Raw genomic sequence first — 27,517 nt, 5'->3', positions numbered from 1 at the left:
TACCTCCACTAGGCAACATCACCAACATTAAAGCAATAATCTTTTACGCACGGAGCTACCATATTTATCCTTTCCTTTTATCGCACACGTATGCTAATCTTTATAATTCATACAATAGTTTACAACTCAACTAATGATTCAAAATAACTCGGAAATGTAAAGCAAAATAGAGAAAAACAGGACAGGAGTTTTCCCGGCTTATTCCACTATAGCAGCTTGCACTCCGCTACGACGACCACAATAACAACAGGCCAAAAAATTATCATTTTTGGAGATGAACAAATCACGAACTTGCTTTCATAGGTGCAAATTTTATTTTATTTTTTAACTTTTTTTTCTCATGAAATATCACCATCATTAAATAAGAAAGTATAATCAAAACTCAATTTTCTATCCTTTCAATCATCATCCTATTCAACATATATTCTTAAAGCACCAACAAAGATTTTCTCAAAAAAGTTCATACTCAATATCATAAACAATCTAATGCAAAAAACAAAAAACAAAAAACAACACGTAACTATTTATAATAGCTATTAAGCACTATTACATACATGACCATGAGCCCGTTTGAATTGGATTATAAGTTGCTTATAAGTTATTTTCAAGTTTTGGAAAATCAACTTAAAGTCGTTTTGTGCTTAAAATAAGCCTAAAAAAATAATTGGGTCTTTTTGACTTAATTTATCTAAAACAACTTATAAGCTGAAAACAACTTATAAGCCAAAAAAATAAGTTGGGCTACCCCAACTTATTTCTTTTTTAGTTTATAAGTTGTTTTCAACTTATAAACTGCTTAAAATAAGTTAATCCAAACAAGCACTGAGAGCTCATTAGGATTGACTTAAAAAAAGTAGCTTTTAAGTCAAAAATAAAAAGTCAAATTTAAATGACTTTTAAGTCAAAAAATTAAAAAGTAGGGGAGACCTACTTTTGCTTTGTAACTTATTTTAAGTCATTTTTAACTTTATTTAAGTTATTTTAAACTTTATTTACATTATTTTATATTTGTCAAGCACATTAAAAAGTTAAAAACTGAATTAAAAGTAAATTTAATCAACTTTTAAACCAATCCAAACGGACTCTTAATCTAGTCATATAAGCCATCACTATTCATTTTGAACATTTTAATTAAATCATTTTAAAGCCTCAACTTCTATCTATATGTGTGTCCCACGGTTCGAGTGAAAAAAAAGAAAGGTATACTCTAGATGTATCACTAAATTTTCTCGTATCAATTGATATTATGACAAGCATCAATTTTACGTCAATGATAATGGCGTAATCATAATTTTAAAATTTTGAATTTGTTTTTATTCACGTATATTATTATTATTAAATTATAATTAGGTAATATATGTTTGTATCTTAGTTTATCATTGACTATAATTAAAAAAAATTACATATTCAACTGCTCGTCAAAAAATAATTACAGCAATTAGATGACTATACAAAAATATACACTAATTTATATATATATATATATATATATATATATATATATATGATTGTCAATTGTTATTTTAATGGAGAGTTATTCGATATAAAAATTTCTATAATGAATTAGTATGATTTAACGTAACTATCAAATGATTTTTATCTTTAGCATTTACTCTATCATATGAAGATATGCTGCCGTAGATGAGACTAACATATTTTTTTCCTGAATGAGCCCCTATACGTCAGTGCATTTTTTTTTCCTGAATGAGCACCTATACATCCTGAATCGAAATTAATGGGATTCTAATGCGATTATAGATAGGAAATCATCAAAAAAAAAATTAAGGAAAAATCAAAAGGGATGAAAAGACAAATTCGTCCTTCCAGCGTTTCTTTGTCAACTTCCTCTCTCTCCGTTCTGAAAACTCGTATTTGCTTCTCTTGTTTAGGGTTTTGGTATCTTTCTTTCGATATTCTCCCGTTCGTCGGATATATATGGTCAGAATGAGACTCCTGCCTGAGGAATCCGACGTCACGTCGGCGCGAACACTGGCGGCAGCAATCGACTTGATCTCCGACGACGATCGGTCAGTAGCGGCGGACTCGTGGTCGATAAAGAGTGAATACGGGAGTACACTTGATGATGAACAACGTCATGCTGATGCTACTGAAGCTCTCGCCGCTGTCAATTACCGTGCAGCCTCCGATTACAGGTTTTTTTTTTCTTACTCGATGCAGAATTTCAGTTGATGGAAAATGTGAAATTCGTTAAAAATAGATTATACTTGATAGATAAGTAATTTAGTCCTAACTTCATCGAATTATTATTTAGGACCTAAATGATGCTGGAAATGATGGTAAATAATGCTGTTGAAACCGTATTATGAAGTTAAACTTGGATAAAGTGGTAGCTGACAGTGTAATATGAGTATTTTACGGGTTTTAGCAGGTTAGTCATAGGGGCAGAGCCATCATATAACGAATGGGTACCAATTAAGCCGGTTAATGACTATTTAAAACACCGGGGTGGTCTGATCCCCTGTTTGATCAGACCTCTCCGAGAAAGATATAAAACAAACTCTCATAGTGCGGAGCCCAGCTCCACCAATTTCTTCGTAAGTGAGGTGAGGTATTTCTTTTGGTTTGAATAGGGGGGCGCCGACAATTCTTTTTTAAGTGAGGATTGGTACTTCTTTTGGTTTGAATAGGGGGTCGCCCCAGCAGAACCCATGAACTTTGGAACAAATCTTGTATTTGTGTTCAAAATTTTGTTAGTATATATAAATAAATATTCAGAACCCAGTAAGTTGTCTTTTCTAAAATTTAGAACCCATAAACTCAAAAATTCTAGCTATGCCTCTGGTCAGTTACCATTTTTTTGCAGGTAATGAATTCTTGTTTACCGTAGTTATTGACATTAAAGTAATCTGATTGTGTAGAAATGATTTAATCTGTCGGTGAATAAAAACTAAAATCATTTCATTTTGCATTGGGCCAGAAATTTTATTTTGGAGCTAATTAATAATGGAAATGATGGTGAATAACGCTGTTGGGGTTGCAATGTAAGGTAAATCATGAATAAAGTGGTAGCTGAAACTGAATGCTTATGGGTACCACCATTAAAAAAAACATGCTTTTCGTTTAAAGCAAACAGTTGTAAGAAGAGATCATTGATTGGAAACATCTTCCAAAACTTTTGCCAAGTGATATTGTACTTGTGTTCAATTTTCAATCTGTAAATTCCAACTGCTAAAGCTTTACGAAGAAAGTATCTTATTTTTTCATCTTTATATATGAGTAGTTCTGACAAGGAGGAGCAAGATGCTGAAGGAGTTTCTTCAATGCTTGGTTTCCAGAGCTATTGGGATTCTGCGTATGCTGATGAATTGGCAAATTATCGCGAGCATGGTCATGCTGGTGAAGTTTGGTAAGAATTAGCCGGACAAAAAGAAAGCAATGTATTTCCTTTTCATCCATCCAGTAAGATGTCTTTTACTTTTCTGTGACAATATTTGTGGTTCAAACTTTCAACTTGTATCTACTTTAAACCCATTGCAGCATATGGGTGATAGCATTTAGCTATAAGCTCTATCTATCTACAGTACCTGAAAAAAGAAATTAACAAGAATAAAGTAATCTACATTTACATTTGTGTCTTTGTGGACAACTTATTAATGAGGTCCTTTGGTTGGTTTTCTTAAATAATAGATCCGATTATATTAGTAGTCTGGTTGGAAAAAGGATCTGGCTTCAGCTCTTTGTCATTGCTACAAAGATTTGGTTCAGCTCGGGATATATTTTGTTCGGTGATAGATAATGGAAGGCAATATTTGGGCTTTCTTCCTGTCATTTACAAAGATTACCAATCCCCAACCCCTAAAAGAAAACCTAAAAGAGGAAGTGGTGATGGGATAGTGAATTTAATATTGGATTATTATGTTCCTAAAAAATGATAATTATAGACAAAGCATTCATCAAAAATTATTTTAATCTATTATTTTCTGTGTCTTTCTATAGGTTTGGTGCTGATGTTATGGAAATTGTTGCTTCGTGGACCAAAACTTTGTGCACTGGCATTTGTCAAAATCACTTGTCAAATCACGTAGGTGATGGCGAGCCAGTTGGGCTATGTGAGAAGGACTTAGCTGATTGGAGTGTGCTTGATATTGGGACTGGCAATGGTCTGCTTGTTCAAGAGTTTGCTAAACAGGGGTAAAGTTGATTTCTCTTAGCAATTATGTATGCTACCTAGTCGCTCACTCTGTCATTCTGTAACTGCTATAGGAGCTTTTCTATCTTGAAAGTTCCATAATGTTGCGTTGAAAGTTAGTGGTTTGTGTAATTGTTAAGATATTAAACTGTGATCAGTCAAGTTGGTCACAATTGTATATGAAAAGCATATGGCTTTTGACAAGAAGTGAAGCGCACATTTGCATTTCTGCATCTTCTATATACTCCCTCCAGTAGAAAATAATTGATGGTTTAGCCTCTAAAAATTGGTCCAAAATAATTGATGTTTCACAAAATCAAGAAGGTATTTAACACTCTCAAATTTGCCCTTGACATTCCTATTTCCCATGATAATTGTGTCAACCTAAAAAGAAATAGAAGATCTGTTCTAGGGTGGGAGGTAGCAAGATATTAAACTGTGATCAGTCAAGTTGGTCACAATTGTATATGAAAAGCATATGGCTTTCGACAAGAAGTGAAGCGCACATTTGCATTTCTGCATCTTCTATATACTCCCTCCAGTAGAAAATAATTGATGGTTTAGCCTCTAAAAGTTGGTCCAAAATAATTGATGTTTCACAAAATCAAGAAGGTATTTAACACTTTCTCACATTTGCCCTTGACATTCCTATTTCCCATGATAATTGTGTCAACCTAAAAAGAAATAGAAGATCTGTTCTAGGGTGGGAGGTAGCAAGTACCCCCGGTGGAATAGTCGCGATGCTTTGAAAGCTAGCCCAGACACCATTGTTATTTTAATAATAATTTAGTAAACAATAGATCCGTTCTAAGAAGAAATGTCAGATGTAAAACGATGTACATTTAGAGCACATAAAGTTTAATTCAGAAAGCAAACTTTGAAAAGGAATAAGCATACTGATGAATGATGAGATAATCTATGTGGATCTTCCTTTTAGTTACTTTCCAGTCCTTATTTGCATATATTTTGCATCATTTTCTTTGTTCTTTTTGGCTAATCCTAATACACTGTAGTTCAGAGCTCTTTCGTCTCGAATGCATGCACGCACATTCTTATACAGCATTTTGACTTGTACATAGTATCATTTACTTTTGAGGAGGTGGATAGTTATGCATATTCATGTTGTTGCAAATAGTAGACACCTGTCTTCATGTTTAGGTAAGATGCTGTATACATATAACCCCCCCCCCCCCCCCCCCACACACACACAAGAAAAAAAGCTCACTTGAGAAGCTTTTAACGTGATTGATGATAAAGGTAGTTAAGGCATGTGTAACCCAATTCTGTAATGACTTCTAAATCAAGTTCATCTTAATAATAATTCACTGCTAAAAAAGGTTCATCTTAATATTTTATGACCTTTTTCTGTTTAATTTAGTGAGTCGTGAAATGTTTGATCTAATTTTTAATTCATCCTTGTCCCCTAAGTAGGTAAGCTTTTCATTGTATTTGGAGTTGACCAAGTAATCTTGATTGAGTTTGAGAAGCCTCAGTTATAATTAGATTGGTTGATTTCTTTGTTCTGCTTTGTCTATATAATCTCAATAAACTTTGAAATAGGGAACCAGAAATTAGAAAAGAAGAGATATACTACCTTACGGGCAAATGAGGAAATATTTGAATTTCGGGAGACCGAGAATGAGCGCTCTCATTCGCATACATTTTCTCTTTGTGCATTATTCACCTAATACCTTTTGGTGCATTTCTGTTTTTTGTCATTTTTATGGATTCTTTCCACAATATGTTTTCTATTTACTTTTTCAATTCTCAGGATTCCCTTAAGCAATTTCTCCTGGCACATATGCTTATCATAAAAATGCATCAAGTGGTTCAAATTCGCATGTCCAACCCCCCCCCCCCCCCCCCCTCGTTTGGGTAGGGGGCCTAGAAGTAGTCTATGTCTATGAAATCTTTATGTAAGGAAAGTATGCTGCTTTCTAGTTACAGCTAACACTTTGAAAATGCCGAGGTATCTTGATTTAAAAACTATTTGTAAATGCTTCCTAGAGCACCTGTTTACTATAAGTCTGAACTTCAAGCACTGTAAACTTTTGCTCTCAATCTTTACAAATGCATTTGTTGTTTTGATAAACTTACATCTATAGCTTAGATTCTTACTAGCGTTTATTGATTATGGAGTTAGGTTCTCAGATCTCACTGGGACCGACTATAGTGAAGGTGCAATAGACCTTGCGCGAAGGCTTGCGGATCGTGATAGTTTCACCAATATCAAGTTCTTGGTAAGACTGAACTTTGTCTCTGAATGTAAACAGTTTCTAAAGTGTACATAGAACTGTTGCAATCCAGTATCTGGAAAAACAAACAAAAAGCAGTATTTCTCTAGCTTGTTTTTGTAGTTTCATGTTACTTCTAATTGCTCCTTTTTTCTTCTACATGCTAAGTGATCCCTATTTAGTTACATTGTTGGTTACAATTGTGTTTCTGCACACGCAATTACTTGCAAATATAAATGAGTTAAATTTCACTGTTGCTTCGTAATCTGGACATTCCCATAAAATACTGTGTACACATGGTAGAATCTTGTTTAAGTCTAGTTGCGATGGAATGGGACAAGGTGCGAAATGTAATACGTCTAGTGAATTCTGCAGTAGAGAACATAATTTGTCTACTAGTTTAGTCAATGTCTATCATTAATTTCATGTACCTGTTATGTGTGCTATCTTGTGTTCTTTATTTGCTAAAAAATGATTATTCTTAAACAACTTTTGATTGGTGTCAAGGTTGATGACATTCTTGAAACAAAATTGGATACAATGTTTCGGCTTGTTTTGGACAAGGGGACCTTAGATGCCATTGGACTTCATCCTGATGGTCCTATCAAAAGGTATGATAACTTTTTTTTTTTAAAAGTTAGCATGTTTATGTTGGTCTTTTTTATTTTTTTTGACTACTACTACAATTACTTAGCAACACCAATCCTATTTCTACGGTAAATGTTGTTGCCTTTACCGGTAGTTCTTTGTCTTGTATGTCACCTTTCTTGTGGCCATTTCAGGATTATGTACTGGGATGCTGTCTCAAGGATTGTTGCTCCTGGTGGATTATTGGTGAGTATTCCATCCCCCATCCTCCTAATTATTAAAATGGTTGGGAAACTTACTAATTAGAACGTTCCTCATGTCCCTTCGAATGGCAAAAAGAGAGATGCAGAGACATTTCTACTAGCACTATATTGAAACTGGGACAAATTCATAGAATAGTCTCTACATTTGGTGCGGTCTATTTATTATTTGACTCTGGGCTTCTCTACTAATTTTTGTGTAAAATTTATTTATTTATTTGCTTCAGAGTAAATCTTATCCTCCACTCACCTGAACGGTCACTATTGTAGGTCATTACATCATGTAACAGTACAAAAGACGAATTGGTTGAAGAAGTGGAAACTCTCAATCAAAGAAGAAATGCTGTTGGAAACCAAGATGCCTCTACAGATCCCTCTCCATTCCGTTACCTTGACCATGTTCGGACATATCCTACGTTCACATTTGGAGGATCAGTAGGCTCACGTGTAGCCACCGTAGCATTCATGCGGAACTGAATTAACTATCCCCTGCATTATTTTCGGTTTATTGACACTCTTGTTGCTCCTATAACTCTGCGTGTATGTATGAACGACTTTGCATCCGTGGAAACTCAGTTTCTGGATTTATGCAGTGTGGGAGAACTTGATGTAGTTTCTGTACAGCTTTCTCAGTATTTTGATTTATGCAAGGTGGGACTAATTGATGTAGTTTCAGTAGAGGGCTAGAGGCTAGTGTTTCTCATCCCCACCAACAAGAGTCGTGGTGGGGTGAGTACTCTTTCATCCTTAACCAATGGTCTTGGATTCGAATCCCTCTGAACATCGAGTCGCATTTGTTAGATAATAGTTTATCCTTAATGTGAGACTTTTCTGAATCTGGATTTAGTCAGGTCTCAATGAGGATATCAGAAGTATATGCAGCTGCTAACATAGCTTTGAGCTTTCCCCAGACTAGATGAAGAAGAAAAAGAAAAAGAAAACAGTGACAGTTTTGGCTAATTGAAAATATCTGAATACTGTTTGGGTCGTGGGGAGGGTGGTGTATGTAGCCTTAGCCTTATATTTTTTTTTTTTTGAAGTCAGAGAAATTGTTTTCAATATATACTTGACTCGAGTAAGCATATTAAAAATCAAGTTTGTAAAACAAATACAAAAGTGGAAAAATCATGTTGAAAACAACTAACAAGAGAATCAACAATATTTACATGACACATCAAATGTGCTTAATAAAAAAATTATAAAGACTAAAATTAAAATTTATTTGTATTATTTTAGTTTAAAATTAAGTGCTTATATACATTTTTTTAATTTATGCAAATGCTCTAAAAGGTGTAAACTATTTTGACTAACACTTAAAATAAATCAATCCAAATAGGGTATATGCCTTGTTTTGTATCTATAAAATTATTAAATTTAAATGTTAATATTGTGTGACAAATTTGAAAAGGTTAGAACTAAGTTTCTAAAATTTCTTTTTGAGTATGAAAAATTTTAAAAATTCATTAATATTATGTGACACTTCATGCTCTCTCTCGTTGCTGACGGCACAGGTTAGTTAAACCTCCGCCGATGGTGTCACCATGGCAAGAGGGCGAAGACAAGGAAAAGGACGGCTAAGAAAGGAGAATATTATCTCATTCGAAAGTGCTATTGGGGCAGGACTGAAACCCGAAGCAAAGGCGGTGGTAACTCCTGTTACTACACCTAGTCATGAAACCCTAAATGGTAATGTTATATCCACTTCGGCTTTGAATACAACTGGAGTGGTGAAACAACTGCAATTGAGTACGGGGGTCACTACTATCAGGATAGATCCAGGTATAGTAGTTGTGCGAGGTGAGGAGGCGACGCAAATCAATGAAGCAATAACCATTCCCCTGCCTACTACTAAAGAGAAAGGTAAGACTTCGACTGAATCATAGGTTAATCTGTTTGCTAAAAATAAATCTGTTACGAATGGCATGGCTCTTTCCTATATCCCACCCTAGATAATTGATGGGAAATTAGTAATTCAGCTAGACAAAGCAGAGGTGGAAAGGGAGACTGCAAAATGGAAGAGCGTTTTGATCGTGTATGTGCTAGGAGACTCCCTAGGGTATAATGCTATGCATAGATACATTACTCAGACCCGGACAGAGATGGTGATGCCTGAGATTTTTATGCATGAAGAGGAGTACTTCATTGTGAGGTTTCAATCTATTGAGGACATACAGAATATCATGTACTTAGGCCATATTCTATCAACAACAAACCATTAATCCTAAAGAATTGGACTGAAGATTTTGATTTCAATCTGAATTTTCCCACAAAAATTTTCATGTGGGTGAAATTTCCTAATCTACCCATGAATTGTTGGGACTGTGATTCACTAAGAAGAATAGCTAGTACCATTGGCATTTCGGTGTTTGCAAATGAGTGCATAACAATGCAGATGATAGTGTCATTTGCTAGAATGTTGATTGACGTAGATGTAATAAAACAATTACCTGATGAAGTCACTGTAATGGATCCAAACGGTAAGACATTAACACAGCGGATACAATATAATTGGAGACCTGTATTCTGCCAGAAGTGTCAAGTAGTTGGACATGAATGCTTAGCTGAACAATCACAGAACAAACCTGAAAAGGAACAAGCTAAAATGAGGAAAAGAGCCCCCAAGAAGGTAGAGTAGAAATGGCTATCAAAAGTGGTAGAAAAGCCTACTAAGAAAGTTATAATGGATAAGACTGAGGCAAGGCAAGCTCTACGTGAGGCCGGTCCATCCAGGATAACCACACCTTGGCAACCTAGTCCAAACTTAACTCTAGCAAATTTTCCTATACTTCAACTTACACCTATTAAGAATGGGTTTAGCCCACTGAGTATGTCATGTTGTGAAGGGGACACCGTTCCTCCTAATAAAGAAGGTCAACCTATAAATCATTGATGACTTGGTTATTCTGGAATGTCAGAGGTGCAAATAAGAGATATAAGCAGAAGGAAATTCAACAGGTACTCAGGAATAAGCACATTTCTCTGGCTAGTTTGATAGAGACTAGAGTTCAAAATCACAAAGCACCAGGGATTAACAACAACATTGCTCCTAAGTGGATATTTCTACACAATTATCAGCATGCTAGTAATGGAAAAAATATGGATCATATGGGACATAAATAAGTACCAAGCTATAAAGATCAAAGAAGAAGCTCAACTGATACACTGTCTCATTGAAGGGATTGAAACTGATTTCAAATGCTACCTCACTGTGGTATATGGATACAACACTGTAGAACAGAGAATAGAACTATAGACCACTCTCAGAGACTTAGCTGGTGAAATGGCAGACCCGTGGCTAATTAGTGGAGACTTTAATGCAATCCTTTATACACAGGATATGTTATATAGCAATCCAGCACAACCCACAGAAATTGCTGATTTTTCAGAATGCTTACATGGCTTATCTCTTAGTGAACTGACGTGAAAAGGTGAATATTATACTTGGTCAAACAAACAAAAAGGGCTCAGAAAGAATTTGCAGTAGAATTGACGTGACACTTGAAAATTTTGAATGGATGATGAAATAGGGTCACATAGCGATCAATTATGATGTGCCCAATATATCTGATAATATGATTACTACACAGCCTTATGCCAAGCCTCTTTTTAGATTTTTTAATGTTTTGGGCTGATCACCCCTCTTTTCTTTCAATGGTAGAGAAGGAATGGCAACAAAGAAAAGCAAAAGGGCACATGAAGAATGTATGGATACATCTGAAGAACCTCAAACCACAGTTTAAGAAGCTCAATCAAACAGAATACAAAGCAGTTACCCAAAGAATCATGCAAGCAAGGGATAATTTAGCTAATATTCAGAAACAATTGCTTATACAAAGTACTGATAACTTACAAGATTAGGAGAGAAGCATGCTAGAGTATCTTGAAAAGTAGTCAGGTATTGAGGAGAGTATACTAAATCAAAAATCCAAAGCCAAATGGATTAAGCTTGGGGATGCTAACTCAAGTTATTTCTCAGCTATCTTAAAGGAGAGGAACCATAAAAAAACAAATGAATGAGCTTACATCTTTAACTGGATCCAAACTACTTGCCCAGGAAGACATTAAGCAGGCAGTGGCACAATTATACTAGAGTCTAATGGGATCATCCACAAGCAGTCTTAGAGCAGTGAACAAGCTAGTAATGAGTACAAGGCCTATTCTTTCTCAACAACAACAATTGAAATTATGTGTCATAGTGACAGAATTAGAAATCATTACCAGCTTGAAGGCTATTGAAGAGGACAAAGCTCCTAGTATAGATGGTTATAATGTGTCTTTCTTCAAGAAGGCATGACATATTATAAAAGAGGATATCATAGTAGCTATCAAAAATTTCTTCACCATCGGTAAGATGTATCAAAGTATCAATTGTACTGCAATCACTCTTGTACCTAAGGTGACCAATCCAATGAATATTAAAGAGTAAAGGCTAATAGCTTGTTGTACAGTATTGTATAAGATTATTGGAAAGATTCTGGCTATTAGAATGCAACAGATTATCCCCACCATAATCAATCCCACACTGGCTGATTTTGTACCAAGTAGAAGAATATGAGATAATTATTATCATGGCCCATGAGTTAGTGCAATCCTAATTAGGAAGAATGTCTCACCAAGGTGCATGATCAAGATTGACATACAAAAGACTTTTGATAGTGTGGAGTGGCTCTATTTGGAGCGGGTGATGAAGGAACTAAGTTTTCCTTGCAAGTTCACTATTTAGGTTATGGAATGTGTAAAAACTATAAACAACTTCATTCTAGTAAATGGGAAACCAACAAAACCATTCCCTGCTGCAAATGTGCTAAAAATAGAGCCATGATTGATTGCTAAAAAAGATGACCTATTGTTATTCTCTAGGGGAGATTACCTTTCTATATAGGCTATGATTGATTGCTTCCAATCTTTTTTAAGTGCCTCAGGAATACAAGCCAATATGAAAAAAAGTTGTATTTATTTTGGAGGGGTATCACCACAGGAGCAGGCTAGGATTCTATAGACTACCAACTTCACATGTGGTGACCTTCCTTTCAAATACCTTAGTGTCCCTCTATCCACTGATAAAAAAGATGTTAGCTAAGAATTCCTCCAGGACCTCAAAGAAATTATCATATGCTGGCAGAACACAACTAGTCCAATCAGTATTATTCGGTACTCAAGCATACTGAGCCCAACTATTTGTTCTCCCTGCCAAGGTTATCAAATTAATTAATACCTACTGTAGAAGTTATCTATGGTCTGCAAGCAATACCATCACTAAGAAAGCTTTGGTAGCATGGTCTAAAGTTTGCTCCCCTCTTTGCTTCGATGGACTCAACTTGACCAATGTCAATATATGCAACAAAACAGCTATTGCTAAAACTTATTTCTCACTGGCAAAGAAAGAAGACAGATTGTTGGATGATAAAGAATATATTTCAAGCTAGAAAAACCTTTATTCAATTTCAGCCCTATGAATTGTGTGTATATTGCTTGACCAGGCAACTATACATGTATATGCTGTGCCCAGAATCTTGAGTTATATGAAAGAATTTGATGTATAAAAATGCAGCCAGACAAAGAGCTAGAATTACACTATGGTTGCAACTGCAAAACAAGTTATTAACTACAGATAGGCTTATACAGTATGAAAAATCAGTTTCTCCTATATGCCCACTATGCACTCATCTTAATGAGTCTAGGAACCATATATTTGTATCATGTGTGTATGGAAGAAGACTTTGGAAATATTGCAACTATGGATTTGCCAAACCAATGCACTCTACGGCATGGGACCACCATCTTCAAGAGGTACTAATGCATGTGAAAGGAAGGACACAAGCTGCTCAAATATTCAAAATGATATACATTGAGTTTGTGCATTGTCTGTAGATAGGACAAAACATGAGAATTTTCGAAAATAAGAGAAGAGAGCCAAAGTCATTGTTAAGAATATTGCATTTGTCTGCAGTGTTAGAGCCCCTACCAGAATTAGATCTCTCATTTGTAATTTCAAGTTAGATTAGACTGTGTATGGAGCTGTGCTAAATTTGGATAGCTTACAGTGTTAGTCTGCTATGGTGCTTGTAAATGTTTTTCATTGGTGATTAATGAAAATGATAGTTATCAAAAAAAAAAAAAAAACTTTCTTCATGTTCCTCAAAAATTGAATTATTATATGCTTAAGCTAACAAATTTGCAAGATGATATTTTATTATTTACAGAAAAAGGATTACAGATTAATGATCGGAGGTCAAATAATGTTAATACGGATAACCTTAAAAAATTGCTTTATGCCTATGAATCTCCAATCCAATATATTATTGAAGTGATTACTACTAGGAAGACACTTGACTATGCTTTTAGTAATAGATGAGAAAAAGTTTTATTTGATGCTAAAAATGTTGTTGATATGATTCAGAAATAAATAATTACTTTATAAGAGATAGAAGTGTCGTGAAAACACTTATGCTTTCTCAAGCATATTTGATCATATTAATTTTATGTGTATGCATATTTCTAGATAATTGAATAAAATAAGTCATATTTTAGCTATTTTTTTATTATTTCATTCTTAAAGGAAGCCTGAGAGATATTTTTTTCAATTTATATAATTAAACTATGTAGTTTCTCGATGCAATAATACAAAGTCTAATTTGAATGAAAAAAGGAAAAATCATTTCCGTAACCAAACAGTCTTTGGATGTAATTAACGGCCAAGATTAACAGGTAAGTCAATTTTAGACCAAATCAAAAACAAAATAAAAATTTGCAGCCTATAAAAAGAAACTTCTAGGGCCGCCTCTCCTCATCCTTTATTATTAAACCCTAATTTACAATTTTCACCAATTGTTCTCCTCTCTCGCTCGCTCGCTCATCTTGTTCTAGATTGCTCTGCTTCGTTTCATTGGTAAGGATTTCGATTGTTGATTTTTCATCGGTAAACTGCATGATTCTACTTAGACCTTAAATTTTTAGCCTTTTTGAATCGATTGCGTAATTGAAGTTGTTGAATGGATGTTAATTGCGTGTTATTGATTATGTTGTGTAAGTGCAGCCTAGGTTTTTGATTGCTTTTTCTCCTAATTATTGACGTATTTTTCTTAAAAAAATCATCCTTAAACTGCATAGTTCTACTTGGATCTCAGTTTTTAGCTCTTTTAATCGATTGCATAATTGAAGTTGTTGAATGGATGTTCATTGCGTGGTTATTGATTCTTTCCGATTGCTTTTTCTCCTAATTATTCACGTATGTTTTAAATTGTTTCATCGTTAAACTGAATAGTTTTACTTAGATCTTATTTTTAGCTTTTTTAATCGATTGCGTAGTTGAAGTTGTTGAATGAATGTTCATTGCTTGTTTATTAATTCTGTTGTGTAAGTGCAGCTAGGTTGTACGATTGCTTTTTCTCTTAATTGTTTGCCTATCCTTTAATTTTTTTCATGTTAAACTGGATTGTTCTACTTAGATCTTAATGTATTGCCTTTTTAATCGATTGCATGATTGAAGTTGTTGAATGGATGTTCACCGCGTGGTTATTGCTTATGTTGTGTAAGTGCAGCTAGGTTTTTGATTGCTTTCTCTCCTAATTATTCACGTATATTTTTTTTTCATCCTTAAACTGCATAGTTCTACGTAGATCTTATTTTTAGCCTTTTTAATCAATTGCTTAATTGAAGTTGTTGAATGAATGTTCATTGTGTGGTTAATTATGTTGTGTAAGTGCAGCTAGGTTTTTGATTGCTTTTTCTACTAATTATTGATGTGTTTTTCTAAAAAAAATTCATCGTTAAACTGCGTAGTTCTACTTGGATCTTAGTTTTTAGCTTTTTTAATTGATTGCACAATTGAAGTTGTTGAATTGGATGTTCATTGCGTGGTTATTGATTCTGTTGTGTAAATTGCAGTTTTGTTCTTATCTAATTTATTTGCAGTCTTATTTCTGATCTATTTGGTTTTTAGTTGTTCGATTGAAAATATATTATCCATGACCGAGGACTCCTAGTTCGGTAAAGAACACAATTTTTTAGTATTGGAATGAAAAATCAAATGGAATGGATATAGGTAGTTCATACAGCATTTTCTATCATGTTTGGGATTGATTGATTGTTTGTGCCTACCGTTAAAAAAAGCTTATTCCGATAGCTATTGGGTATAATATGCTTTTTTCTTTTCGGTCAAAAGTGAGCTTAATTATGAGTATTGAGGAAGGGGTGTGTGCCTGGATGTCTTATTTGAGCACTGCATGGCTTTATGGGCTGATGGCTAATTTTGGGTTTAGTTTGTTTATGGAGTGTAACATTCCAAGTATAGACCCCCCCATTCCCACTCCACTCCACCCACCTACCCACAAATCCCCTCAGGGACTGCTATACTATGGGAAAATTAACAGTAGTCATGTAGGTTATTGATTTAGTTTGAAAAAGTATGAAGACTTTGGGCATTGGTGATAAATGTGGTCTACTTTGGAACTTAGCTATCTTGGGTTCTCTTCCAAGTGTTTCTTGAGTATTCAATTTGGGAGCTTATTTATGCACTGATAAATAAATGACCTAAGGGACCAGTGACTTTTTTTTGGCAGATTTATCATTTTGTACCTTTGTTGTTCTTTTTATTCATCTTTATGAAATTTTCAATTTATTTCACTATTTTTTGTTTGAATTTGTGCCGTTTCTCTAGCTACGATACCTAAAGGAGTTCTAACTTTAAATCTTAAGGGTGTAATCTTTGTCTGCAGCCTGTCATTATGAATATTATCTGCTTCTCATCTTGGACATTCCATATTAGTTACTGTAGTAGCTGTTAGTTTCTTTTCCTGTTTTTGATTTGTGGCTCTTCTCTTTGAAGGTTGAAGCTAATCTGCTTTCTGTAGAGTTTCAAAGTTGTGGTCTAAGTGAAACTTCTTTTATGTCCGAACAAGCCATCTTCTATTTGGGATCCATTGGATTGCTTGGAGAGTATTGTCCTTGGTCAAGAAAAAAGAACCGTCATTTCTCTGGTCAGGTTGACTGTATGCATCTTGAATCATTCAAGGAAGAACACTTTGACTTTTCTGGTTGTTGGAAGGAACAAGAAGCACTTTGCAATTGTTCTGCTGAAGAATTCTCTGAACATTCGTAGCAATTCATCCAGGATATTCTTACTTAATCAAAGATGGCTTTGCAGAACATAGGTGCCAGCAACAGTGATGATGCCTTCTACAGGTATAAGATGCCCAGGATGCTCACCAAGATAGAGGGCCGTGGGAATGGCATCAAGACAAATGTGGTGAACATGGTTGATATTGCCAAAGCATTAGCAAGGCCCCCATCCTATACAACAAAATATTTTGGAAATGAGCTTGGGGCTCAGTCAAAATTTGATGAAAAATCTGGAACTGCCCTTGTCAATGGAGCGCATGAAACTCCCAAGCTTGCTGGTCTTCTTGAGAACTTTATTAAGAAATATGTTCAGTGCTATGGTTGCGGAAACCCTGAAACAGAGGTCTTAATAACCAAAACTCAGATGATCCAACTAAAATGTGCTGCATGTGGTTTCCTTTCTGATGTGGACATGAGGGACAAGCTGACTACTTTTATACTTAAGAACCCGCCTGAAGCGAAGAAGGGCTCCAAGGACAAGAAAGCTATGAGAAGAGCTGAGAAGGAGCGACTGAAGGAAGGCGAGGCTGCTGATGAAGAGCTGAAGAAGCTGAAGAAAGAAACTAAGAAAAAGGTTTCCTCCAAAGATGCTTGCGCAAAACCTAGTTCTAAAAAGAAACATGGTGGCTCCGATGAGGATCATGCTTCACCACCTAGAAGCCATGGTAATGTGAAAGAAGAGGAGGGTGAAGATGATGATGACGATGACGACGTCCAGTGGCAGACTGATACATCGCTAGAAGCTGCTAAGAAGCGTATACAAGAACAGCTTAATGCTGCGACTGCTGAAATGGTTATGCTGTCCACAGTTGAGTCGGAGAAGAAGTCCAAGGCAGCTACTCAAGCCTCAACTCCTAAAGCTGTTTCTGTGACACCTGAGAATTCCAAGACCGAGAATGGAGAGTCGAACCATGAGAGGCTCGTTAAGGAAGTGAAAACAAATCTAAAAAAGGGTGTTACTTCCAGCAAATTACAATCCTTTTTGGGTTCACTCTCTGGGTCTCCTCAGGAAGTTATTACTGCTTTTTACGAGGCACTCTTGGATGGCGTTGAGAAAGGATTTGCCAAGGAGGTCATTAAGAAGAAAAGCTACCTTGCTGCTGTTGCTCAAGACGAGGAGTCACAATTGCGATTGCTTCGAGCTATAGAAGAATTTTGTGGGACATCTAACCCTGTCGCACTGAAGGAAGTGGCTCTGGTTTTGAAAGCTTTGTATGATGCTGATCTGTTGGAAGAGGAATATATAGTACTGTGGTACAACAAGGGCCTTGCTGCGAACAAGGATTCCAAAATTTGGAAGAATGTCAAACCCTTTGTCGAATGGCTACAGAGTGCTGAGTCCGAGTCCGAAGAGGAATGAGATCAGAAGTGTTCCCTTCTTTCTTTTTTTCAGATTACTATCTGGTGTGCTTTAGTTTTCTTTGCCTGAGAGACTACCATATCGGAAATTCATATGTTATTTTATGATGTTTGTGTGTTGTCTGTTTGCCTTTGGATCATCTCATTAAGTTTCTTTTGTGAGACTCTTTGCCTTTAAATGTTTTTTACGTGAGTAAAACTTCTTTTATTTATAAGTTCTATTCCATACTCCTTTGTCAATTACTTTTTCTTTGAACTGAATTTCATCTTAGGGCTTGTGACCCGGAAAATTGAGAGCAAATGGAACAATATATAACAACAAAAGACCGGCAGGAGATACAAAGAGGGGGAAAAGCTTTCTTGTTTCCAAGTGTGTCATAGTGTATAAGTGGAACATTTGTTATAGGATGGAAAAACCATCCATGAGTTCTAAATGTTAAACTTAATATCAATCAACTAGTGCATATACAAGTAAACCATTCATTGAATAGGCATCAACCAAATGCATTGAATCTGTAATATTCTATAGTTATTTGTTGCCTAATAATGTTTCTCACATTATCAATTCCTGCATAACTTGTCCATGTAACAAAATGGTCTTAGCTAACGTTTACCCGACCTAATACCCAACATCAACATTGACACCCGACCATGATCCTAGACCGACCTCCCAACCTTGACCCGAGACTTGGGACCCGTCTCCCGATCCCAACCCATGACTTGACGCCTAGTCCTAATTCCGGATCCAACCTCTACCCAACTCCAAACCCCGATTCGGGATCCGATCCTGGCCCCAAACTCGACTTTTGATTCCGACCCTAATTTGAGGAAAACATCTATTTGAAAAACGTGCCATTTAACTTGGTTTGATAAGTTGACATATATGTTCTCCAATTTGGTCAGGGTCAGAAGCTGGAATTGTCATTTTGGAACGTCTCTTAAATTTGAAAAAAAAAGTCTATTTGAAAAACACTTTTCAAAACACTTAAACAAATCATACATGAGAACATTGACAAATATTTTTCAAAAATATTTTTCTTCATACCTAACACACATTTATATGTACCAATTTTACATAATTAAAATACTAGGGGCCGTTTGGTTACTAGATAAGCGCCGAGTTATTAAGGTATAAAATATTGTATAAGATTTACCATGTTTGGTAATATTTTTATATCATGTATAAAATTCAACTCACATAATACTATGTTTGGTTGACAGATTAGAATGCCACATAATTAATACATGTATAATTTATGAGTCAATTTATGTATTATTTTATGCGTGGTAGAAGGTGGAATAACTTATACCTGAATAACTAATACAAGAATAAAAAAGTTAAAGTGACTAAATTTTCCTTATCACTCCCAATTAAATATACATCTTTTTTCAAGGATACAACCAGATCAACTATATGCCTTTTTTCTTCTTCTAGATCTCAGATTTCTTCATCTTCTTAGAGGCAAATGTTGAAAAGTTGTTCAATTCATTATTATTTTAAAAACTAAATAGACATTCAAAGAGGATAGCGTTTATGGCTGAGGATAACATTGATGCCAAATGAAGTCATTATCTGGGAGCTTTCGTTGGTTCTTGCCATGAGTTTTGTAAAGCATTCGTATGAAGCAAAGTCATGACATCCTTTATCTAAAAGAAAGAACAAACTTCTCATATATATATATATATACACATGATTGGTTCAACTATATGAGGAAGTTGAAAAATGTGACACCCAACTCCCAAGTTCTTTTCTAAAATTTTGCCAAAACAAAATGCAAAAAGACAAAGAAGTACAAAGGTAAGAAGGTCAAGGGTGGAGCTGTCAAAATGGATTTGACCCGTGAGGCCGGCCCAAGCCCACCCTTGAATTAAGTGGGGTTGCGCTAAATTTTTTCAGCCCATTTAGAAATGAGACTTTTTAGCCCAGCCTCATTTGGCCCGTCAGCTTCATGGGCTCAACATGCGAGTCTCAGAGGCCAGCCCTTGGGTCATGAATTTTAAAAATATTTATTATATAAATTTTAAATAGTGTCTTATTTTGTCAAATCTTTGAAACTAGGCAATTGAAGTAATTATAACTATGAATCTTTGACCTCTTTTACTTTTGTGTTTATGCCAATTTCTCGTTTCTCATTTCTTGTCTAGTTTATGAAAAAATGATCATGTAATGTATGATGTTATGATAAATCTTATGATTGTTGACTATTGTATCTTGCATGTTCTATTGTTTTGTATATATTCCCCTAAAGTGTGTGGAACTCATGAACATGTGAATTTTTAACTTATTGATGTTGTATTGATCAATGTTCGATAGTCTTTCTAAGAGGTCAATGTTGTCCATTTTTTGATTGAGGGGTCAACCTGTCCCAACTTATAGGCCGCTTAGGATTGGGTTGGGCTGCTATTTTATAGGTCATTTAGTTAAAAGGGTCAGTCCGTCCTAACCCTTTAGGCTAGGGTAGGATTGGGTTGGGCTAGCACATTGGACAGCTCTAGTCAAGAGTATAATTATAAATAAATATTTCATTTTCAAGAAATATATAATATTTATTATTTTTTAATATAACAAACCAACCCTCAAAGAAATTATTAAACCCTGCATAACTTAACCTTGCATAATTAAATCTTGCATAAATAAACCCTGTATAACTAAACTTTACATTATTAATACGTGCATAATTAATATATGTATTACTAATACTTGCATAACTCTAACCAATAACCAAACGACCCCTTAGTGTACCATATTATACATACAAAATGAGTCAAAACTTGGTTCCACCCTGGACCTGCCCTGTCCTATTCAATTCGTGGGGATAAATTTTAGGGGTTAAGGGGGAAAGGATATAGTGTTGATTGATGAGATACGGGATAAAGTTAATGCTAGGTTGGAGGTTTGGAGATAAATTCTGGAGATCAATCGGACAGAATATTTAGAGTACGAATTTAGTGTTGCGTTGAATGGAGTGGACGTGGAAGTAAGACTTTCACACAAACTATTTCCAAGAGAGTAAGTTTAAAGTATCTTGGGTTCATAATTTAGGATGGTGGAGAAATCGATGATGATACCAAATAGCGCATTGTGGCAGCATAGATGAAATGGAGGCTTGCCTTTAGAATCTTGTGTGATAAGAAAATACCATCTAAACTTAAAGGTAAGTTTTACAGGCTTGTGGTTAGACCGTCCTTGTTGTATGGACTAGAGTGTTGGCAGTCAAGAACTCACATATTTAGAAGGTGCATGTTGCAGAGATAAGGATGTTGGGATGGGTGTATGGACACATTAGGAGTGACAAATAAGGAATGAGGTTATCCGGGAGAAGATGGGAGTGACCTCTATGGAGGACAAAATGAGAGAACGAGACTAAGATGATTTGAAAATGTGTAGAGGAGGTGCGTCAACACCACAGTGAGAAGATGCGAGAGGCTGATTGTAGGGAGTATGCAAAGAGGTAGAGGTAGGTAGAAAAAATATTGGGGAGAGGTGATTAGACGAGACATGGCACAACTTCATATTACCGATGACATGACTTTAGAGAGAAAGGAGTAAAGGTTGCGAATTAAGATAGAAAATTAGTAGGGGTAGAGTGTTGTCTTGCCTTGTGAAGGTTTAGGCTAGTTAGTGCTTATCATAGTACTAGTCGATACTCTTGTAGTTCTTGCCATATGATGTTTATTGTATTTTGATTATTACACTATTTTGCTGTTGTTATTGTTTATTTCTTGTAGACTTTACACTGGCTTTCTTATTAACTGCTATACTTTGTTCATTATTTTCTTCTTCTTTTACTTGGTTTGATCCATTTGAGCAGATGGTCTTTCAGAAACTACCTCTCTACCTTCATGAGATAGTGATAAGGTCTGTACATTCTACTCTCCCATACCCATTTAGTGAAATTTTACTGGGTATGTTGTTATTGTAGTTGTTGTATTGGCAAATACTTAGAGCAAGTTTCAACTTTCCATATCTAGTTATGACTTACCGTTATAATTTCATGTTTTTACGCTGATGTTGGTACACCTATTTCATCTCTTATTTTCTTTTAATTCTCGTATTTAAGTTATTATACTTTAGTTATTTTTCATATTTAATTTTACTGTATTTGTTATGTTATGTCTCCTAAAAAAATCTTTTTAATGTTTCTACTCATATGTCCATATTTGAAAAGAGTAGGATGAATTTTAGTAATTCTATTTCCAGACCTATAGTACATTAAGTGCATTTTACTCATATCGACGAAATTCATATGCGCCAAATTGCCGGTTTTTAGTGAGCCACTGGATCACGAATTTTATTTAATAAAAAGATAATTTAGGGATTGTGATAATATGAATAAGAAAAAAGAAGATGAATAATTAGATGAAACATTCACTATTTCAATTACAAAAGCTCAAACTCAAGACTAAATCTCATTAGAGATAGACGAGAACTCCCCAAAAAATAATTTGTATGGTTTATTTTTTCTTAACACAAATATTCTTAAATTTGTTATTTGTAACCTTTGTGAACATAAGTTCAAACGTACATTTAAATTATGCACAAATAAAAATTTAAATTTATATTTGAAATGATAAGTCAGTTGAGATATACTCATAATATATAATAACTGACTTATATTAACTTGTTTAATTTTATATAAATTTAAATATTTATTTATGTAAATTTAAAATTAAAGCATATAAATATCAATTAAAATCGAAATATTATGTATTTTTGTCGTTTCTAAACCTCAATTCTCTTTCAAACCTTGTGTATAAAATAAAGGAAATTTCTAGGCCGCCTCTTCTCTATCACCACTTCCCTATCCTTTATTATTAAACCCTAACCTAATTTACGTTTTTCATCAGTTGCTCTCCTTTCTCTCGCTCACTCGCTCTCATCATATTGGAAATTACTCCGATTTGTTCGATCTATAAGGTATTTGATTACTTTTTGTTCTTATTCTTAGCTTTATCAATTTCAGTAAAACGTAATTTTGAAGTTGTTGAATCAATCGTCAGTCATTGCGTATTTAAATGCGTTATATAAGTTCATCATCGGCCTGATCTATTTTGTTTTAGTTTGTTTTTTTTGGATCTATTTTATTTTAGTTATTTGATTGAGAATATTTACTGATCTGATGAAATTATTTGGCTTCGATTTCTAGAGAATATCTAGCTTTAGAGGATTAGTAATTTGGCGTGTAAGACTTTTTTGGTGAATCGGAGTGAAAATAGGTGAAATGGTGCGGAACGGAGATAGGAAGTTCATATATCAGATTGCAAATAGTTGACATTGATTGAATGGATTTTGTACGTTTTAATTTGTGTAAAATGGACAGTGAATGATTTCTGTAGTCAGAGTAGATTGTAAAAGAATGGCTTATTTGATAGTTTTTGCGTATATTTGTGCTGCTCTCTTTCATCAAAAGTGAGCTGAATAGCTCTACAGTTTGAAACGAGTCGACTTAGAGCGGAATGGATATATGGATAGTTCATATGTCAAATTCCAAATAATTTGGCATTGATTGAATGGTTTTTGTATGTTTTAAGCTGACGTGGACACTGATTTATGTAGTCGGAGTAGATTGCAAAAGAATAGCTAAGTCAATAGTTGTTGCCTATATTTGTGCTGTTCTGGTTTTGTCAAAACCGAGTTGAATGGCTCTACAGATTGAAATGAGTTGAATTAAATTGGAATGGATATAGATAGTTCACATGTCAAATTCCAAATAGTTTGGCATTGATTGAATGGTTTTAAGCTGTATAACATCGGACACTGTTTTTTTTAGTCGGAGTAGATTGTTGAAGAATAGCTTGTTTGATAGTTGTTGCCTATATTTGTGCTGTTCTCTTTTCGTCAAAAGTGAGCTGAATGGATCTACAGTTTGAAATAGAGAGGAATGGATATATAGATAGTTCATATGTCAAATTTCAAATAAGTTGGCATTGGTTGGATGGTTTTTGTATTTTTTAATCTGTATAACATGGACACTGATTTCTTTAGTCTGAGTAGATTGTAAAATAATAGCTTATTTGATAGTTGTTACCTATATTTGTGCTGTTCTCTTTTTGTCAAAAGTGAGCTGAAAACACAAATTTCACAAGAACTATGTCGGCTATTCATTCTATTGAACAAGTATTAAGACTTCGGGCATTGGGGATAAATGTAGTCTAGTTTTTGAAACTAAGCAATCTTGGGTTCCTCTTTCAAGTTTTTCTAGATTATGCCGTTTGAAAGTTTATATACACACTGATAAATGACCCAAGGGAATGTTGAAGTTCTTTGGCAGATTAGTTTATCATTATGTACCTTTTTTTTCCTATTCATTGCAAAAGTTTTATAGAATGTGTTGCTTTTTAAGCTGCTATTGCAAAAGGATCTCAACTTTGAATCTTAAGGGTGGAACAGTTTGTGACCTGTCATCATTAAAATCATTTGCCTCTCATTTATTAATATAACTTAGTGTAGTAACTTTTAGTTTCCTTGTCTGTATTTGACTCGTGGTTCGCTTTTTGAAGGTTACAGGTGGTGTGTATTCTGTGGAGTTACAAAGTTTTAGAGGTGTAAGTGAAACTTATTTTATGTCCGAACAAGCCATCTTCTATTTGGGATCCATTGGATTGCTAGGAGAGTATTGTCCTACGTCAAAGAAAAAGAACCGTCATTTCTCAGGCCGGGTTGACTGTATGCATCTCGAATCATTAAAGGAAGAGCACTTCGCCTATTCTGGTTGCTGGAAGGCACAACCGGCACTTTGCAATTGTTCTTCTGAAGAATTCTCTTAATATACCTAACACTTCATCCAGGAATTTCTTGCTGAATCAAAGATGGCTTTGCAAAACATAGGTGCCAGCAATAGTGATGATGCCTTCTACAGGTATAAGATGCCCAGGATGCTTACCAAGATAGAGGGCCGTGGGAATGGTATCAAGACAAATGTTGTGAACATGGTTGACATTGCCAAAGCATTAGCAAGGCCCCCATCCTATACAACAAAATATTTTGGAAATGAGCTTGGGGCGCAGTCGAAATTTGATGAAAAATCTGGAACTGCCCTTGTCAATGGAGCTCATGAAACTCCCAAACTTGCTGGTCTTCTTGAGAACTTTATTAAGAAATATGTTCAGTGCTATGGTTGTGGAAATCCTGAAACAGAGGTCATAATAACCAAAACTCAGATGATCCAACTAAAATGTGCTGCATGTGGTTTCCTGTCTGATGTGGACATGAGGGACAAGCTGACAACTTTTATACTTAAGAATCCACCTGAGGCGAAGAAGTCCTCTAAGGACAAGAAAGCTATGAGAAGAGCTGAGAAGGAGCGGCTGAAGGAAGGCGAGGCTGCTGATGAAGAGCTGAAGAAGCTGAAGAAAGAAACTAAGAAAAAGGTTTCCTCCAAAGATGCTAGCGCAAAACCTAGTTCTAAAAAGAAACATGGTGGCTCCGCTGAGGATCGTGTTTCACCACCTAGAAGCCATGCTAATGTGAAAGAAGAGGTGGATGAAGATGATGATGATGATGACGTCCAGTGGCAGACTGATACATCGCTGGAAGCTGCTAAGCAGCGTATACAAGAACAGCTAAATGCTGCGACTGCCGAAATGGTTATGCTGTCCACAGTTGAGTCAGAGAAAAAGAAGTCCAAGGCAGCTACTCAAACCCCGAGTCCTAAAGCAGCTGCTTCTGTGACACCTGAGAATTCCAAGACCGAGAATGGTGAGTCAAACCATGAGAGGCTTGTTAGGGAAGTAAAAGCAAATCTAAAAAAGGGAGTTACTGCCAGCAAAGTACAATCCTTTTTGGGTTCACTCTCTGGATCTCCTCAGGAAGTTGTTACTGCTTTGTACGACGCACTCTTGGATGGCGTTGAGAAAGGATTTGCCAAGGAGGTTATTAAGAAGAAAAGCTACCTTGCTGCTGTTGCTCAAGATGAGGAGTCTCAACTACGATTGCTTAGAGCTATAGAAGAATTTTGTGGGAAATCCAACGCAGTCACACTGAAGGAAGTGGCTCTGGTTTTGAAAGCTTTATATGATGCTGATCTATTGGAAGAAGAATATATAGTACAGTGGTACAACAAGGGCGTCGTAACAAACAAGGACTCCAAAATTTGGAAGAATGTCAAACCCTTTGTTGAATGGCTACAGAGTGCTGAGTCCGAGTCCGAAGAGGAATGAGATCAGAAGTGTTTTTGCCTGTTCAGATTGCTGTCTTAAGCTGGTTTGCTTTGCCTGAGATGCTATCGCGTTAGACATTCACATGTTTGTTTATCTTATGATGTTTGTGTTTGTTTTTTTATGATATTTGTGTTGTCTGTGCTGCAAACTCATGGGGAAGTTCCATTTGATGTCTTTACGTGAATAAAACTTCCCTTATATAGTACATCTCCTTATTACCCGTAAAAGGAACTGGTTCTTCAGTAGTTCTTTGTCATGATCGCTACCGACCTTTATCTTAGACATGTATGAAATCTGATTATTGAATTTGGCATTCATTCCTACTCCCCTTACTGGATTTCACGTTATTGTCTGCTATGCTACTAAAATATCACCCGTCTCGACCCAAGATCATATGCTTGTTATGTTTTGCTAATTCATGACAATTAGAAATAATGAACAAACATCTAAACTTTCGTCCGTCCTTCACTATCGTGAAGTTGGGTAAGTTTTGTCTATGGTTCAAGCAACACATTAAAAACAAAATGCGAACAATATGGGGTCTGTGTGGTTGCTACCAAACACTGGACTAGTTATGCTTGTTTTAATGCATGATTAACTCCCTTCCTTTTCCAACAACCAAGCGACCCTTTTAAGTGGCCACAAGAGATCATTTCCATCATCTTCTTTTTTCTGTCTGAAGTTTTGTAGCCCATACGAGAAATGAAGTGACTTGGCTTTTCTGCAATGGAAATAGAGTCATTGTTTGCAAATATTGGATCATAGATGGATTTAACAATGTTGGATGGCAGATGAAGATAACTATTCAAACAATGAAAGCCGATAAAGGGACGATTGGTTTTGTAGTCTTATAAAAAATTATAAGAGATTTGAAAATAACGCACAAGAGATCTTTACAGGATCATTTTCTTTCATTGATATTGTAAATTGCTATGTTCATCCATGTCATTTCCTTTTCAAACATCTAGTTGATTTTGGACTCCTTGGATTAGCTTCCTTCAAAATATGAGGGGTTGGAGTACAACTATGTGAAATGGATGAGATCCACTAGTAAAAATCCGTGCTAAGAATGGTTTTTTGCATGCTATGTTCAATTTCTCCTCCTCCCCTACCTCAACGGCATACATAATATGTTGCTTCGACTCTTCAAAAATATTGACAGGTGTGCATCGAATTTCTCAAAAGTAGTGTATTTTTAGAGAATTCGAGAAGTACATATACACATGGTGGTGGCGGGGGGGGGGGGGGGCATTGACTCCTACTTGGCTTACCTCTTCATAAATACGCCATGATTAAGTATGCACTACTCCATATATGTACAAGATGTTAAAGAGATTACAATATGCAGAACTCTAATTTGGAATTTGCAGCACCAGATCACTACGTTTAGCAGAAAACAATTCCCAGCCAATCACCTGGGGTATGGTCTGTAAAAAAAGTTCAGACCAAAAGATTTACTAGAGTATCATTTAAATAGTGATTGTTGGTCACAGATTAGCTTTATTAGGAGTTACAACATATCCAATGAAATCCCAAAACTGGGGTTTCGGAAGGGCATAGTGTACTCTGACCTTACCCCTACCTCGTATAGATAGAGAAGCTGTTTTCGGTATGGACTGGAAAAGAGAGATAAAATCAGTAACTTG

General features: G+C 35.4%; 4 protein-coding genes across 5 annotated transcripts; all 4 read left to right on the top strand.

Annotated features, from left to right (window-relative positions):
* Positions 1–1,784: 1,784 nt before the first annotated feature.
* Positions 1,785–7,901, top strand: LOC129895219 (uncharacterized). The gene is made up of 7 exons (XM_055970901.1): positions 1,785–2,153; positions 3,242–3,367; positions 3,958–4,152; positions 6,294–6,390; positions 6,892–6,995; positions 7,167–7,218; positions 7,503–7,901. Exons 1-7 carry the CDS (start codon positions 1,936–1,938, stop codon positions 7,707–7,709), a joined length of 999 nt encoding a protein of 332 aa, XP_055826876.1. The 5' UTR covers positions 1,785–1,935; the 3' UTR covers positions 7,710–7,901.
* Positions 7,902–8,639: 738 nt separating this feature from the next.
* On the top strand, positions 8,640–13,340 carry LOC129896606 (uncharacterized). The gene is made up of 2 exons (XM_055972546.1): positions 8,640–9,092; positions 10,891–13,340. The coding sequence occupies exons 1-2, from the start codon at positions 8,774–8,776 to the stop codon at positions 11,088–11,090; spliced, it is 519 nt and encodes a 172-aa protein (XP_055828521.1). The 5' UTR covers positions 8,640–8,773; the 3' UTR covers positions 11,091–13,340.
* Positions 13,341–14,005: 665 nt separating this feature from the next.
* LOC129894488 (eukaryotic translation initiation factor 5-like) lies at positions 14,006–17,819 on the top strand. 2 transcript variants are annotated; one of them, XM_055970207.1, is made up of 3 exons: positions 14,023–14,121; positions 14,722–14,763; positions 16,060–17,819. In XM_055970207.1, the coding sequence occupies exon 3, from the start codon at positions 16,366–16,368 to the stop codon at positions 17,710–17,712; it is 1,347 nt and encodes a 448-aa protein (XP_055826182.1). In that variant the 5' UTR covers positions 14,023–14,121; positions 14,722–14,763; positions 16,060–16,365; the 3' UTR covers positions 17,713–17,819. The 2 variants fall into 2 exon arrangements, with proteins under 2 accessions (XP_055826181.1, XP_055826182.1); XM_055970206.1 differs by lacking the exon at positions 14,722–14,763 and having other exon boundaries at positions 14,006–14,121.
* Positions 17,820–22,478: 4,659 nt separating this feature from the next.
* LOC129895128 (eukaryotic translation initiation factor 5-like) lies at positions 22,479–26,198 on the top strand. Its single transcript, XM_055970784.1, has 2 exons — positions 22,479–22,629; positions 24,213–26,198. The coding sequence occupies exon 2, from the start codon at positions 24,522–24,524 to the stop codon at positions 25,869–25,871; it is 1,350 nt and encodes a 449-aa protein (XP_055826759.1). The 5' UTR covers positions 22,479–22,629; positions 24,213–24,521; the 3' UTR covers positions 25,872–26,198.
* Positions 26,199–27,517: the final 1,319 nt, after the last annotated feature.

The sequence above is a fragment of the Solanum dulcamara genome, chromosome 7, assembly GCF_947179165.1.
Source record: "Solanum dulcamara chromosome 7, daSolDulc1.2, whole genome shotgun sequence".
Taxonomy (NCBI): Eukaryota; Viridiplantae; Streptophyta; class Magnoliopsida; order Solanales; family Solanaceae; genus Solanum; species Solanum dulcamara.
The sequence above is the reverse complement of the archived record's forward strand: the minus strand, read 5'-3'. Positions and strand labels throughout refer to the sequence as shown.